The 17,408-nt window shown below is 37.8% G+C and overlaps 1 protein-coding gene across 4 annotated transcripts in view; it reads left to right on the top strand.

Annotated features, from left to right (window-relative positions):
* The first annotated feature begins 2,067 nt into the window (after positions 1 to 2,067).
* The window catches only part of Tbc1d8b (TBC1 domain family member 8B), an 80,729-nt gene continuing 65,388 nt past the window's right edge, over positions 2,068 to 17,408 (top strand). For 2 of the 4 annotated variants that reach the window (XM_015992354.3, XM_076562256.1), the window contains exon 1: positions 2,119 to 2,393. In XM_015992354.3, the coding sequence (XP_015847840.1) occupies positions 2,264 to 2,393 (130 nt within the window). In that variant the 5' untranslated portion in view covers positions 2,119 to 2,263. Of the gene's footprint in view, positions 2,394 to 17,408 lie in introns of all 4 variants that reach the window. The other 2 variants (XM_006970318.4, XM_015992345.3) reach the window with 2 other exon arrangements.

Genomic DNA, 17,408 nt, shown 5'->3' with positions numbered 1-17,408 from the left:
CAAAGTTCTTAGCTTAACATCTTGGTAAATAGGTGTGTTTCAAACTAAGAGATTATTAGGCAGGGTGATTTGAGAGAAGTGAGTTTAGCATTGGACACACTGCATTTGTATCTATGGACCATATTCATAGACAATATAGTAATTTGGTCTGTAGTCATAAATCACAGGTTAGGATCCCATCTCTGCCATTTGTTTAAGTGTGAGGTCTTAGGAAAATAACAATTTCTCTGAAGTTGCATTTATAAGCTTAAGAAAAAGCACAGGCTTATTAATGAACATGACATGCTGTACATTAAGTGCCAGGACTACACCAGCAGGGATATTCAAGATCGTTTGTAATCCCTAAGTAATTTACAGTAACATGCACAATTGAACAGCAAATAGAACGCCATTCTATTTTTAATGTGCTTTTAGAGAAACACTTATTTGCAAAGACTTGAAGTAGATTGTGATCAAGACAAATTTTTACATGATAAACAGAATTTAACTTGAAAACTGTTTCTTTATATAATCAGCAAAATGTTTGTTTACAGAAGCAAAAAGTGCTCTAAATGCTCGGTGCTGAGCTGAAAGAGGCCTGATCTTATGATGGAGCATCTAGGTAGACCTGGCTGGGTTCAGAGTAGAGGTAAGGGAACCATCCAATTCTGATGCTCCTTGCCATCACTATAACCATAAGGGTACTGACTGACAATGGAAATTAAAAGGAGGCCGAGACTGTACAAATGAAGGAAGACAAGAGGGATCTATATTTGCTGCATTTATTGACCTTGCACTATGAAGAAAAGCAGAAATGATGTGCTTTAATACACCTTCAAGTTCAGATGACTTTGCATTAGGAACAGCTTCATGTCCAGGCTCTAGGAGAGTTGCCTCTTCCATACTCTGAAGAGAGATGCTCTACCACCTATTGCCTTTGGGTAGCAGGGAATCCTAGATTGTCCTGTTTGGGGGCTTGGCTTTGTTGTTGCTGATGTTTGGGGGTTTTCGTTGTTGTTACTTTTCATCCACAAGAACTTTCGTGTGACAGCCTGCATTTTGTAAGATTTAACCTGGACACCCTCTTTCACGGCAGAGTTCAGTGGCTCCAGGACTGCTAGTCTGAGTGTGTCCCATCCCATAGTTTTAGCCACAATTTCATATGTCTTCCCTTTGGATATCTTGCCAACTTGTCAGACCCTTTATCTGGACTTTCCTAAGTCTGTTTTCACTCAGTCTATTCTTTAGCTCCAGGGTTTAACAAATAAAAACAGCCCTCAAATAGTTCCTCACAGCAGACATCTTTCATATTAGTGTGCAAGTAACTGTGCAACATTGCCAAGATACCAAGAAATAAAGTCTGCCCTATAAGGAATTTTGTTATTCTTAAAACAGCTTAAGAAAAACAAAATACCCTCATAAATAGTTTGGATACCTAAAAAGTTGGACTAGAGATTTTCCATCGTTTATAACAGTAAATAAAAAGAGGCAGCATGGGGGTAAGGGAGAGTCGCAAGGTGTGAAGAAGGTATGAGATTTATATTTTTTCCGTTATGAACAGAAAGAATTTAATTTAGGCAAGAATTTTGAACAACGAATCTTAGCAACAACTGTGAGACCTTGAATAAGTCACTTCAGTTGCTAGCGATTTCCGTGTATTAGGGAGAAAAACGGAGGATCTACTTCGAAAGATTTCTGGGAGGGTTACCTGTGAAATCACCCAGTATCTAGTTGGTGCTAATTAAATAGAAGTGGCTGCAGGCTACTGCTTCCTGGATGGGCCGTTACTCAAAAATGCCGGAAACTTTGTTTTCAACAAATTAGTCCGCTCACTATAAAAGAACTGTCATACCCAGGGTTAGTTTATTTGAAGCAAAAACCATTTTTAACTTTACACAGGCAAAACTCACTTAACTGGTGGCGGGACCGCTTCGAAGGCGCCCCCCACCCACCCAACTCTTACCCCAGTGCATTGCGGGAAATGTAGTCTCGAGCTACAGTTGAATGGGTACAGGAAAGCCAATAGAAAACTACAACTCCCAAGAGGAGACGAAGCGGGACTATTTCCCAGTCTGGCGGTAGCTCCGTGGGAGGGAGTTGGCACTCTCTCTGCCTACGTGGGAGAGAAGGCAGGGTTGGGGGAAGTGTGGAAAACCTCCGGAGGCGCTGCCGCCGAAGGAAGATTTGGTGGGAGGAGAAGTAGAGGGTTAAAGACAGGCTGGGAGGGGAGAGGTAAGGAGGACAAATAGGTCGCCGCTCCTGAGGCGGCACAAAGTTCTTTGAGATGTGGCTGAAGCCTGAGGAAGTGCTGTTGAAAAATGCGCTGAAGCTGTGGCTGATGGAAAGATCCAACGAGTACTTTGTCCTGCAACGGCGTCGAGGCTACGGGGAAGAAGGCGGAGGGGGACTTACAGGTAAGCGGCGGCCAGCAGTCGCGGCCAGCTACACCTGAGTTAGGGCTGTGTCCACTGTCACTTAAAGGGTGGCGAGGCAAACAGTTACTCGTCGCCACCCGCCGCCTCGTCCTAAACCCGCGGCGGCAACGGACTTGCCTATTCGGCTCCCGCCACCACCTTTCTGCTGCTCCCAGAGAGTCCCGACTGTATTGCACTGGAGTAACAGTTGCTCTTTGGGTCGGACCCGGGATGGGAGCAGCTAAGGAGGAGTCCGGTAGTACCAGGTGGGTCCCTTCCCATGGGGGAGGGGGTTGATGGCCAGTGTCTAGCTTGACTAGTCCCGTTAAGACCGGCAATGGGAGCGGGTTCGCGGTTGTGAACTTAACTTTTTTCAAAACCTATACAAATAATCACCACCCTGGGAGTGAGTGCGCGGGGGTGGAGGGTGGGGGGGCATTGTGAGGACGTGGGAATCCTAAGGAGAATGAAATGCCCCAATCACACACTGAGAGAGGCTTCAAGTGAGATTTGGGTCAGGGCGTAGGGATGCTTGATGCTGGGGAAGTAGAGAAGCTACCCTCAGAATTACTCACCTCTCCCGATTTTGCTTCTTTCGCTTTATATATATCCAAGTTTTCAATCCTTGAGATCTCGGTTTCTGTTAAGCACACGTTTCTCTCCAGTGAGTTTGGCACTGCCTCTTCTTTCAAAGATGTGTAAACCAAACCAATTAAACAGAAGGAAGTTCAACTCTTCCCTCCTAACCCACCCGCCCACAGTTCTGAATTTTAAAAATTCAAAACTGGTCCATGTCTGAAGAATCCAGAGAAGGCTATTTTGAGATCCTTTGTCTTGGGCAGGGGTTTTCAAACTTTTGGACCTTGGGGAGGCAAGAGCTGTTTTTCATGCTAATTCCTGGCTTGGTATTAGGACCTTGAAGTGGTGGACCAGGCTTAATTTGGGTAAGGTAATGGATGCAGAGGAAAGAGGCATAAATCTAAAAACCTGAATTCTGATCCTATCCTTATCTCTTAGTTGTTGGATGACATTTGTCAAATTCTTTCATATATGCAATCTTAAAGCACTACTGTATGCTACAATGACTTTTGGTAATTATAATTCTGTTCTCTGCCTTTAAAGTGCTGGATTAAGGGAGGAGGGTGGAAGTAGAGGAGCAAGATAGCTGGTTTACTAGGAAATTATAATTAGAACCAAATGACTGAGGGTTGAATGAAGAAGATTCTTGGTTAAGTGACATTGATTTCCCTCTTCAGTTAAAAAAAAATCCTGGTGCCTACTTTATGGAGTTTAGAGTATAAAATGTGAGATAGTGGTCACAAAGGTTTATTTATGTTAATACAAGCTTCCCCTAATGTGGATACAATTCATATGTCCAATGAGATATATAACTTTACAAGTAACATTCTTCTATCTAAGTTCAAGGAGGACCTCTAGGCAGTATGGGAACAAAAATTTCCCTGATAAACCTAGGATTTAACTTTTTTTAATCTTTAAAAATTACAATTTATTTTACAGAAAAGTTTTCATTAAATGGCAGTTTCATTTAAGTGAGAATTTCTTAAAGCAGGTCAATTGTAAGTGGATTTCTTCTCTCTATCCTATCCACCCCTTTTATTAATTCCCCAGTTGCTAGAAAACAAGGACATTTGTCTGAAGATGTAAACAAAGATTTCTATCAATCATATACGTATGTGGTGACTTATGGGCAATTTGTTTCTGCATGATTATTTTACCTGTGACATTGACAAGATACCTAAAATCACCACAACAGTCATGTAAATGAAACAAAACAACTCAAAAAGGAGCAAAGAGCTATTTTAAAAGTTTCCTTGGTTTCCTTTGGTCCACAGCAAAAGCGTATGCTGATTTTCATGGCTGTTTAACTAACTGTCCCCTTAGTTAAATTGTGAAACCAAGAGCTTTGCTTTTCTATACTCATTAGCATGAGCTTTCATCAGAGCATGAGTATATACTGGCATAAACTTGCTTTTCTCCATTTTGTTTACTTTATGTGTTGTGTTATGTGCTATCCCTTTATAAGATTAGCTTATAGGTTTTGTGTAATGGAGAAATGATGATGACCACCAAGAAATGTTAATTATTGTACTTTAAGGTTTGTTTTGTCAGGCAGTGATGGCACAGGCTTTTAATCTCAGCACTCAGGAGGCAGAAGCAGGTGGATCTCTGAGTTCCAGGACAGCCAAGGCTACAGAGAGAAACCCTCTCTCAAAATAACAACAGAGATTTATTTTATTTAATATGTGCTAACTGGCAATAACCACCCAGTAATATAATGTCTTGAGTGTGGATTTGGTGAAGTTAGTTGGTTCCATTTTGGGGGAGAGGTCTAATTATATAGCTCAGGCCAGCTTCAAACTCACTATTTTCCTTCCTCAACCTTCCAAGTGCTTCTATGATAGGCATACACCAACACACCAAGCCTCATGGACTTAGTTTTCTTTCATAATGATGTTTCTAACAAGAGAATTTTGACATTAGAATCACAAAGTCCCTTTTCTAAATTTTTTAGCTACTTTTTAGTGGAAATTTTGTAGGTTACTGACTGACCATTTATCAAACTTTGTCCTCCTTAATTATCTTGGATCACCGCAGAATGGAATTTTTTTTTGGAAATTTTGTTACAAAACTAAGGTGGTTGTTTTTCTTTTATTTAGAGAATATTTTATCCTGAATTTCTCTAGTTGCCTCACTTGCCTTCTCATGGTTTATAAAGGTAAAGACTTCACTACTGCTGCTAAATTTAGAACCTTGTTTTCTATAATTAAAATAATTTATGCATATTTGGCTTATTAAGCACAAATCAGCAATTTTCTCTGCTTGGCGGATGAGAGCCACTACATAGACTACATCCTGTTAAGTACTCTACTGAATGAGGCTTAGGAAGACCTGCCAATCAGGAAGTCTTAGGTAGTTTGTTGAGAGAATTTTACTCTTGAATTTTTCATACCTGAATAGTGGTAAGCAAGTTTCTTAGACATTAGATTTATAATTACCATCAGCAGACCTTTTTTTAATTCCATGTAGAGCAAAACTAGAAAATTAACATTAAACAAAAGATTTAAAATATTCTCTTTCCTTATCCCTTCTTTTATCTTGGTGCTGTCACTTTGAAATTGAAGCATCTGTATAAACTGGAACATGGTTACATTTGAAATAAACATTTTATTTGAAAATATTTGAAGTAACTTTTTCATTTTATATTTAGACTTTATAAATCACTGTAAATGATTTTCTCTGAACACATATATAATAAACAGAACTTATAACATTTTAATGACCGTGTCACAGAAACCCTAAGCTTTTCTTTAAAAAAAAGCTTTTAAAAAACCCTCAACTCAAGAGTCCAACTCTGAAAATGTTCATTTTACATATGTGTTAGCAAAATACTGCGGCATTTCATGCTCACAAAAGAATCATCTGATAAAATGTTTGGTACCCAAAGGGTAAACATGCAATTTTGGAATAGGCTTGGAAAGTCCTGCTCATGCTAAAGGTAAATTATCATATTGGCCTATTAAAAAGAAAACCCCACATGGCAAATAGTAAGAAGGGAAAAATCATATTTTGTGCCCCTGACCTGATCCTTGGAGCATCTGATCCCTGTAAAATCAAATAAAAATTATCTTTAAAGATCTTCTCGGGGTTAGACAGATGGCTCAATGGTTTAAAGCAGTGATTGCTCTTCCAGAGGACCAGGTTCAATTCCTAGCACTCACATGGTAGCTTATAACTGTCTATAACTCCAATTCCAGGAGATTCAGCACCCTCTTCTGGCCTGCACAGACACCAGACATGCAGACATACATACCAGAAAACACTAATACACATAGAAATAAATAAATTAAAAACTTCTTGGAACAAGAAAAAGCAGCTTTATAGGTTTTGAGGATTAAAATGGTCAGTGTTATCAATTTTCAGGGTTTTTTTTGTTTTGTTTTGTTTTAGACAAGGTTTCTCTGTAGCTTTGGAGCCTATCCTGGAACTTGCTCTGAACCAGGCTGGCCTTGAACTCATAGAGATCCACCTGCCTCTGCCTCCCGAGTTCTGGGATTAAAGACCACCACCTAGCAATTTTCTAGCTTTTAAAATTAAACTAAAATTACTTTTCTATTTAACATACAAACCTATATCTTTCCCCCAAAACCCTTTGCACATAATCTCCATATTTAACTCTTAAGGATTTCGGGTTCATGACCCTAAGGTGCACAGGAGCAAACATTCCAGTCTGTGCCACAAAGGAAGGGGCCCCAAGAGCAGAGAGGGTAAGTAAAATGGTGAGACACATATCAACCAATACCTAAAAAATCATGAGACTTATAGATAGGCAATCAATAATCCTTATTTTCATCAAGAAAAAAAACCGACCAAACCAGCCATCTTTATTTCTCAAAACTTCAACCTGACCTTTCACATTTAAAGAAATGATATATACCTTTGTGACATAAAGATTCAGATATAAATAAGGGTAGACATTCCTTCAGGCTAATCTTATTTCTCTGCCACCTAAATTTATTTTGATAAATTTTATTTATTCTCATTTTTTCTATGCATTAAGTTTGAGAAAACCTGTTCAATATTTTATCCTTTCATTTTTTCCTACACTATTTAATTTCCTTGAAACTGTTAAGTACAATTAATTGAGGAATCATGATTCATGCTCATCAAAGTGATGCCCAAATTAAAGCAATTGGAAGTCAGTATGTGGCTAAAGATAGATGCATCAAATGGATTTTATTCATGTCTAATAAAGTCCATTGTGCATCCATGAATTATAGAATACCTCAGTATTTCTTATTAAATTCCCCTACTGTTTCATATATATCAGAAGGTGACCAATTTTGTATGAAATCATCCAAAGTAGAGATAACCTTTGTTGATAAAGGGATTACTAAATGCTGTGGGATGTTCTGTATGGCAAATGTGTTGCTCTGATTGGTCAATAAATAAAACACTGATTGGCCAGTGGCTAGGCAGGAAGTATAGGTGGGACTAACAGAGAGGAGAAAAGAAAGAACAGGAAGGCAGAAGGACTCACTGCCAGCTGCCGCCAGGACAAGCAGCATGTGAAGATGCCGATAAGCCACAAGCCACGTGGCAAGGTATAGATTTATGGAAATGGATTAATTTAAGCTATAAGAACAGTTAGCAAGAAGCCTGCCATGCCCATACAGTTTGTAAACAAAAAAAAAGATTCAGATATAGATATAACACACATGTCACCATGTGTGATGTGTGTGCATGCGTACGTGCGTGCGTGCGTGCGTGCGTGCGTGTGTGTGTGTGTGTGTGTGTGTGTGTGTGTGTGTGTTCAGAGGTATTAAGATGTTCCAGACAGGCAGGGGAGCACAGTGTGAAAGACTCCTCTGGATGTTAAATTATGGGATTTTTTTTGCCAGCCTTCACATTGTACAAATGCACCATCCAGTGATTGCACTTTCTTCATTAACCCTGTTTCTTTTACCTTCTTTGACTTTTTAATATGTATTTGGTTTCTTTACAGGTATAATTTTTTTTACAAGTAAAGGCTTAGTGCGCTCATCTGTGAAATGAAGATAACATTGTCTTCTCTATCTCAGATCACTGTAGTGTGGGTCAAATGGGTTTTGAAAGCTGTAATAAACATTTCATATTAGATGTTACCAATGAAGTCAGTAACATCTCTCCCTCCCTCTCCCTACTCCTGTTTGCCCACTATTTCCCCTAATAATTATTTTCTCATGTTGTATATGGAAATTGATTTGAAGTAATAATATCGAATATGTCCAACATAATAACACTGTAAGAGCAAAATACTGATAATCACTGGAGAATGTTATGATGCTGATTATGCATCTGTTATTTGTAATCAAAATCATGTAGACATTAGAATAATTTATCCAGACCAAGTTCCCTTTGATCTATGATTGCCCTAAACCTAGACTTTCCCAAATAGTACTTTTATAGATCTAAGCATCACTTGTACTGCTGAATGGTATTGAAAAATACACATAATTTTAGTATTTTTAAAACATAATTCTTAAAGAAGGGATAGCAGTTTAAATATTGAAAGCTCGTGCTGCTTGTGGATAATTCAGGAAGGACTATGGGTATAAAGTAAGCTGGAAATAATAAAAAGCATTTGACATTTGCCACATTGCTGTAATAGTGGTGACATGGGTTTTATGTTGCCTTTTAGTTAGAAAATTTTCCCTGTTTTCATCTTTTTGCCACTGCTATGTAAGTACAAAAGGGAATACAAAATATTAAATGTGATGGTGTATAATGCATTCACTGAACAAGCATTTACTAAGTGCCTTCTAAAAATCAAGAGTTGATTTGTATGTTTTTTTTATTTTATGTTTATGGATGTTTTGCATACATGTATGCCTGTGTACCACATGAGTATGTGGTGCCTATGGAGGCCAAAATAAGGCATCTGGTCCCATGGAACTAGAGTTACAGTTGAGAGCCTTCATGTGAGTGCTGGAAATCAAACCCAAGTCTTCTGGAAGAGTGGCCAGTGCTCTTAACCACAGAACTATCTCTCCAGGCCCCAAGAACTGGTCTTAAATCCTGAAGATAAAGCAATAATTAAACAAAATTCTTTTTACATGGGGTCTCATTCTAGCCGAGAGCAGTCAATAGCTATATCCTGTGTGATATGACTGGAGCTGATAAATAATATGAAGAATCAAGTGAGATATCATGACAGACAAGGAAGGGGTTCATATTTTAGAAATTGATCTTTGAGCATAGAGAGACTGGAGGGACATAGAGAATATGAGCCAATCATGTATTTGGGAACAGGATAAATTGAAATAATTCTTGGAATGATTTTACTGTGACAAGATACAGAGAAATGGGGTGGTAGCTGGTCATTGTTATAGATTTTGGTTAATAGAATAGTCATAGTTCCTACAAAGTTTGAAGTCTTCTAGAACAGTTGATAAACAAGTAAGATAAATATATTATTACTGGGATAGTCAGTAGCTCAATTTGTTGACTTATTTAATCTATGAAAAAAGACATAATAGAAACCTCGAATGCAATTTTCTATACCTAGCTCTGATATAATTTATGATTAGCAGGTGTTGTTAAATGAAACAAAGTTTTCCTAAAATCAGTGATTAATAACAATAGCTGAAATATTTGTGGCAGAATTCCAGTGTGGCATCTGTGGAGCTTTTTGCCAAAGTCCAAATTGGATCATTTTTTATTTTAATCATCTGTCTATAAGCACTATCAATATCTGGGAGGCTGTTTGCTAGGGAGAACTGAGAAAGACATTCTCAGTTGGGAGAAATGGTGTTATAAACAAAACATAGCACTTTTGGGGACACAGTAAATATTCCAGATACATTTATTTAGAAATGAAAGCATGAGACTCAAGATATGATACTGTTAGTAACTATATAAAGGTTGTTGAAGAAGAATATCTTCAAATATACCAGAGGAAAATCTGAAACAGTAAATTAAAGAGACCTAAAAATTAACACCCCCAAAGGGTCTCTGATGATCTTTCAATTTGAAGTGTGGGTTCTTGGGTTGTGGTTTTTTTTCCATCCTTATATAGGGTAAAAGAGTACAGTTTTTTTTCTTTCTCTTTTTTTTTGGGGGGGGGTTTGAGACAGGGTTTCTCTGTGTAGTTTTCGTGCCTTTCCTGGATCTCGCTCTGTAGACCAGGCTGGCCTCGAACTCACAAAGATCCACCTGGCTCTGCCTCCCGAGTGCTGGGATTAAAGGCGTGTGCCACCACCGCCTGGCAAGAGTACAGTTTTAAATCAATGAATAATAACATCTGGGTTTTATTATCTTTGTTTTCTTATTATTTTAAATGAACCAAAACAGTGCTCTGGTTAGTTTATGTAAACAAATATTATATTATACTTTTTTAATTTTAATTTTAATTTATTAAGAAATTTTCTACTCACTCTACATACCACCCACAGATCCCCCCTTCTCCCTCCTCCCACCCCCCAGCCCTCCCTCCCAAGCCACCCCACATCCCCACATTCCCCAAATCAAGGTCTCTCATGAGGAATCAGCAGAGTCCTGCACACTGAGCCTAGGCAGGTCCAAGACCCTTACCACTGCACCAAGGCTGTACAAGGTGTCACACCACAGGCACCGGATTCCAGAAGCCTGCCACAGACCAGGGACAGATCCCAATCCCTCTGCCTGGGTGCCCCCCAAACAGTTCGAGCCAAACAACCATCTTCTGTACCCAGAGGGCCTAGTCCAGTCCCATAGGGGCTCCACAGCCACAAGTCCATAGTTCATGGGCTTCCACTAGTGTGGCCATTTGCTATCATGCTTTCTGCTTTACACCTAGGAATTTTGGTGTTGCATTTTACTTAAATTTTTGCATTAGTCTTTTGATACATTGACATATGTGTCTTAAATAGTACGGTTTATAAACAAAGATGCTAAGAATCATCCTATTTTCCTATATTTTAATGTTAAGAAATGTAACTAGGTTTAATTAACCAACTCTTTTTAACCCCATAAGACATTATAAACTCCTGTATGTGACAGCAGTTGCCTCCATAGAACAGTTCAGAGCTCTAACTGGGCATGGTGGCATACACTTACAATCCTCTCACTTTGAGACCGAGACAGGAGAATCTGTGATTTTTGAGGCCATTCTGGGCTTTGTGGCGAGATCCTGCCTCAACAAAAAAGTTTTCTTTTTTTTTTTTAGTCAATAAAGATTTCAGTTAGAGAAAGAAATGTGTGTGCATGTAAAAATTTCTAGTTTTCAAGTATATGTCTTTTAAAATGTTCAAGGATGAAAAAACACAACCTAAAAAAGAATTAATTTTTATTAACTGTTTTCCAGAGCGCTTCATGTAAAATTGGCAGCTTTCAAAATGCCATGTGGCTATTGGGTTATTCTAAAATAAGCACTCACAGTTCTTTTTGGAGGATTTAGATCTGGTAGCAAAATAATAGAATCAGGAAAATGTACAACCTCTGTTGAAAACACTGTTCTTGTATTTGAATATATTTTTTACTAAGTGCATTGGCAGTTTACTAATTAGTTTTCTCATTAACATTTAATGAGGTTGACATTATAAAAAATTCAGGAAAGGTGTACTGGCCAGACTTTGTAAGTATGGCAACTTACGATTAAAGAATCAGCTGTCAGGTTACAGCAGTTATTTCTATGGACAAAATTTATAACCAAACATTTTACATAGATTAGAAATGAATCTTATTGGTAATTAGAAAGTTCATTTACATTATTCTTTTGCAGATAGAGCAGTATTGTCTTACACAGTGCCCTCAATCTACTTTATAAACAGAGCTGCTTGCCAAAAAATGGTACACAGTAGCTTGTGTACTGAACTCGCATATTGGTGATGAACATATCATGGTTTGCTTTTTTGTTGCTATGCTAAAACACTCTGACCAAAACAACTTGGGGAGGAAAAGGGTTTATTTCATCTTGTAGTTTACAGTCCATCATCTGGGGAGGCCAAGGCAGAAACCCAAAACAGGAGCTTGAAGGAGAAACCAGGGAGAAACACTGCTTACTGGCTTGCTCCCAGACTCTTCCCTTTCTTATACAGTCCAGGTCAACCTTCCGAGGGATGGTACTGCCCACAGTGGGCTGGGTACTCCTACATCAATTAGCAATCAAGAAAATGCCCCCACAGATGTTCCTACAGGCTAATTTGACGGAGGCAATTCCTCGATTGATGTTCCTCCTTCCTACATATGTCAGGTTGACAGCCAGTATTAGCCATCACAAGCATTAGCTTTAAACTGTAGCTGTGTCAATGGCCTTTCCTTTAACATTCAACCTTTTATAATTCCTTGCTTATCACAATCATTGATCCAATACAGAAACAAGACATTCATTTCAAATTTGCAAGTATCTGAAAATGGAAGGGACAATTAATGTCATTGATCTATATACGTTTTATTAAATTTTATTAGTTTACTGTGGTATTTGGGGGGTGGGGGGGAGAAGAGGACAAGTGCAAGTCAGTTCTCTTCTTTACCATGTGTCTCAGAGATCAAAGTCAGATACCCAAATTTGTCAGCAAATACACTAACCCACTGAGCCACCTCACCAGCCCAGATCTGTGTTCTTAACACTGGCTGCCTGTTATATTTGACTGAGAAACATTTAAAAGCAACTAAATGATATTGGTGTATTGGTGGAGAAATTGATGACTTGGATTTAATTTAAAGTATTTCTAGAGGGAAGAATAAATACAAATGTTGATAATTATTGGAACTAGATTATGGATACAGAGAGGTTCTGTTATATTTTATATTTAGTGTTTGAAAACTTTATAATAAAAAGTAAAAAGAATAATAACAACCTTATGAAAGATTAATTAAATCATAATCCCTGGGCTTCAGTGTTTTCAAAACTTAAGTTTTAAAACTCTTCTAAATGACTCAAATTTGTAGTTTGGGTTGAGATCATTATCATGGAACATAAAAAATAATGAAGATTTAGAAAGATCTCGACAAATTGGAGTGCTCGGGTAAAAACAATGATACATAACCAATCAAACAGCAGAGTATAGAGCCCAGTCCTAAGTGATACATCTACAACACAACTCCTGCACCTAAGGCTCAGGGATCACTGCGGAAGAGGGGGTGAGAAGATTGTAAGAGCCAGAGGAGCAGGGAGTTTGTGTCTCTTGGAAATGTCACAAACTACACCCATGAAGTCTCACCAACATGACTGCCTAAACATGAGCTGAACAAGGAAGACAGCAACTGTAGACGTGCCGAAGTAGATGGAGGAAAGACTGTAGCCTCAATATGCAAAGAACTCCTGGCAATTAAAGAATGCTGAGAGTAGGAGAAACAGTCTTTCCTAGGGAAGATTACACCAACTGGTTATCCATACCAAATGGTCAGCCCCCAAAACACACATACCAGTGACATTTTACAGACTAAACAGGTTGTAATTATGTAATTATACACATACATAACAACAACCATAACAATAACAACAACATTAAGAAGAGGCCATGAAATTAAAAGAGAGCAAGGGGATGAACATGGGAGGAGTTGGAGGGAGGAAAGGGAAGGGAGAAATGATATAATTATAATATTAAAATTTTAAAGGTTATTAAAATATTTCATTTTTGAACAAAGAAATTTATAATGTAAAATTAAAATGGGTACATGTAAATATTAATATATATATTTAAATCATTTCTACTGTACAAATAATACCTAGATCAGTGCTTACATTTATAAAAAGAATCAGTGTATTTTTATCACAAGCATAATTTAATAATGATGTGGTGTCCAAAACAGCTAGCCATCTTAGGCTGCATTAAAAGAACCATGGGGGTTAACTGGAGATGTTGCTTAGTGGTAGAGTGTTTGCCTAGCATGCACAAGGCCCTGGATACTGAAAGAAAAAAACAAAAAAAAAGATTCATGGAGTCTATAATATAATGGTCTATGTATGTTCAGACCTTATCTGGTATTGAGGTAGGCTTGTTTTGGAGATGAGTCTCGGGTAGCCCAAGTTGGTCTTGAACTTCCTGTGTAGCTGAGGATAATCTTGAACCTGTGACTGTCCTGGCTCTATCTCCAAAGTATTGGTATTATAGAAAGGAACCACCATGTCTGGCTTAGTAGTCAGGGTTGAGTGACAATTTTAACCACTATATCCAGGATAGGCCAAGTAGTTGGTGGGACCTAACTGCAAAGTGAAAACTAAATGGCCCTTTAAATCATAAAGATTTTAAGATACTGACAACAGAGTATTAAACAAAGCAGTCATTCTACACACAGAGCTCTATGTACAGATCATAAACCCAAATAACAAGCCCTGACTATAACCTTTGGAAATACAATTCCTTCTGTATTTTAGAAATAGGCAGCCTTGGTGAAGTAAAGGCAAGGGATGCTGTATAGGAAGTACATGTGCTAGAGGTTAGAGTCTATGACCAGTCAGGATGTTTACCACTTCCAAAGTCTGTGGTTCTTTATCCAGCTGAAAAGATTGGCTTGTGGATAGTAAGTATTGTTCATAAAAAAGTGCCTTTTAAAAAATATGTAACTTGGCATTTTTGTAATCTTACTGTGGCATTTAATAAAAAAAAACATAATTCACATTAATTAATGTACTTATTTCTTTAAGAAGGTGGGTGTAATTGTTTTTCAGGATGCTACCAAAACCCATGGACCTTTACTGGGATCTGTAACATTGGTGGATATCTTAGTTATAGTCATTAAAAAGATAATTGAGTATCTTTATATTTATTCTCATTCTGCCATGCAGCTGACAGTGTCTAGTCTGTTGTGAATTTGTGGTAGTTACAGAGGTTTCCCATGATGTTCAGGCAGGCAAATGATGAACCTCTGTGTTTATGGACAAGCAACCCAAAGTTGCTTGCTTATTTTCTTGTACTTTTAGAACTCAGACATTGGCACATATTAATTCCTGTATGACTTGCAGGGACTTGATGATGATTACAGCTTAATGAGCTGGAAGAGTTCCCTAAGTGACTAGAAATGTATTCTAGTGCTAGCTTCCAAATTACTTGTTGCATAGTTTTATATTAACTGCCTAATTTCATGCACTTATAAAATCCTAACAATTTCCTTTTATGTTATGTAAGACATAATGTCGTCAACATTTTTGTTGCCAAAATAATAATAATAACCTCTCTTGTCAGTGATTTTGACCACTTTGTCCCTAGTGTCACAACCTACCAGAGGAGTGTTGTGTCACTTGGAAATGATTTTGTGTCCTCTCCTGTCTGTCTTCTCTTCCTCCTCAGACGGCCACACTGCCACTGTTCCTTCTGCCAAACTTGACCCATTTGTTTTTTTACCAATTCTTCTAAAATTACCTTTTATAATGTGCATGAATAAAGAAATAACAGTTGAACTAGTTTTATTAAAAATCTAATAAATAAATAAATACATAAATAAATAAATAGCTTTCCTTGCAGCTATATTTTTTTCTTTTTTTCCAAACATTGTTTAAAATTAAACTCTTGGAAGATAAGTGTCAAACTGGCCTGTTGTAAATACTTTTCTCCCCTTTGAGATAGGACCTCACGTAGCTCAGGCTGACCTCACACTTTGTAATATAGCCAAAGCTGGCTTTAAATTACTGCCTTTCCTAAATGGTGGGATTCCAAGTGTGCACCCCCATGTCCAACTTTTAGTAAATACTTTCATAAGTTTTAATTTCTTTTTTTTCTGTAATTGAATCTATTCATTTTAATAAAATACCTATGATAAAATCCTAAAAGGATATTACACAGCCCATTAGCACATAATAATTGATGAATGAAATTTATTGCACAATTATAGACTAGGAAATGAAGTAGACATTATGTCTGTTGTGGTATAAGGGGGCAGTAAATACGTGATTATGAATGCCCACTTAATGTGAAAGCTGTCACCCACTCCCAAGTACTTGCTATTTACGTGAAATTATTAACAGTGATATTTTCTTTTTTTTTCTTTTTTCTTTTATTTTACAATACTATTCAGTTCTACATAACAGCCACAGATTCCCTTGTTCTCCCACTTCCTGCCCCCCTCCCCTTCCCCCAGCCAACCCCCCCATTCCCACCTCCTCCAGATCAAGGTCACCCCCGAGGACTGGGATCGACCTGATAGACTCAGTCCAGGCAGGTCCAGTCCCCTCCTCCCAGATTGAGCCAAGCGTCCCTGCATAAGTCCCAGGTTTCAAACAGCTAACTCATGCAATGAGCACAGGACCTGGTACCACTGCCTAGATGCCTCCCAAACAGATCAAGCCAATCAATTGTCTCACCTATTCAGAGGGCCTGATCCAGTTGGGGGCCCCTCAGCCTTTGGTTCATAGTTTGTGGGTTTGGGGATTTAGCTCAGTGGTAGAGCGCTTGCCTAGCAAGCGCGAGGCCCTGGGTTCGGTCCTCTGCTCTGTTAAAAAAAAATAGTTTTAATGTCTTTATCCTGACAACTTTGTCATATGCATATATGTATGGATACACATGGATTGATTTTTTTCAGCCAGTCTCCTTTATCTTTTTTGCTACTACTCTTTTGTCTTTTGAATATTTTCACTCTCCTGTCTTCAAATTGAGAACATTCTCCCTTTCTTCATTTCCTGAGTAATTTCACTCACATTACTCTTAGAAGACTGTCTGCATATGTTTAGCTCTTCTTATCTTTACCCTTGACCAAATGTCTCACTTCTTAAAGCAACCACTTTGATGCTTAATTATCTTTCTTGTGATGCTGAAATCCTCTGATATTTCCCACCTCATTAGCTGAAGTATAATCATCTCCTCTCTCTCTCTTATTCCCATTGTCTCTTATCCAGTATCTCCTCTGAAATAGTATCTGTCTAGATTTTCTGATTCTTGATGCTTCAATAAAATCTTCAATTCATACCTTACTTTTATTTTCCTTTAGCGCTGGTGAAAATCAAACCCCAGGGTCTCATGCATGCTAGGCAAGCACTCTGCCATCAATTCCATCCCCAAACGACATCCTAGCTTTTGACCATATCAAATAATTTCTTTCCTTTATAATCTACATGCTGCCATTGCAGAAGTCGTCTTTTTTAAAATTCTGCTTCATTTTCTTATATAAGGGATGGAATACCTACCATATGGACTAGAAAAGCTTGTCACTATACAATTTTAAAGAGGCTTAATTTAAGCCCACTGCAGGGTGCTATCCTAATTTGAAGTATGTCAATAAGTAAAACTTTAGTTCACTTTATTTTATTTTATTTAAAGAATTTTTCTTTTTGAGATTATAATTACATCATTTCCCCCTTCCTTTTCCTCTCTCCATACTCTACCATGTACCTCTCCTTGCTTTCTTTCCATTTTATTGGCTCTTTTTAAATAATTGTTTATATATGTGTATGTATATTTTTTTCTTAAATATAACCTGCTCAGTTTGTATAATGTTATTTGCATGTATATCTTCAGGGCTGGACATTTGGTGTTAGGGTACAGTGGTGTCATGTATACTTCTTTTTAAAATTTATTTATTTATTTATTTATTTATTTATTT

This window comes from Peromyscus maniculatus, chromosome X, assembly GCF_049852395.1.
Source record: "Peromyscus maniculatus bairdii isolate BWxNUB_F1_BW_parent chromosome X, HU_Pman_BW_mat_3.1, whole genome shotgun sequence".
NCBI lineage: Eukaryota > Metazoa > Chordata > Mammalia > Rodentia > Cricetidae > Peromyscus > Peromyscus maniculatus.
The sequence above is the reverse complement of the archived record's forward strand: the minus strand, read 5'-3'. Positions and strand labels throughout refer to the sequence as shown.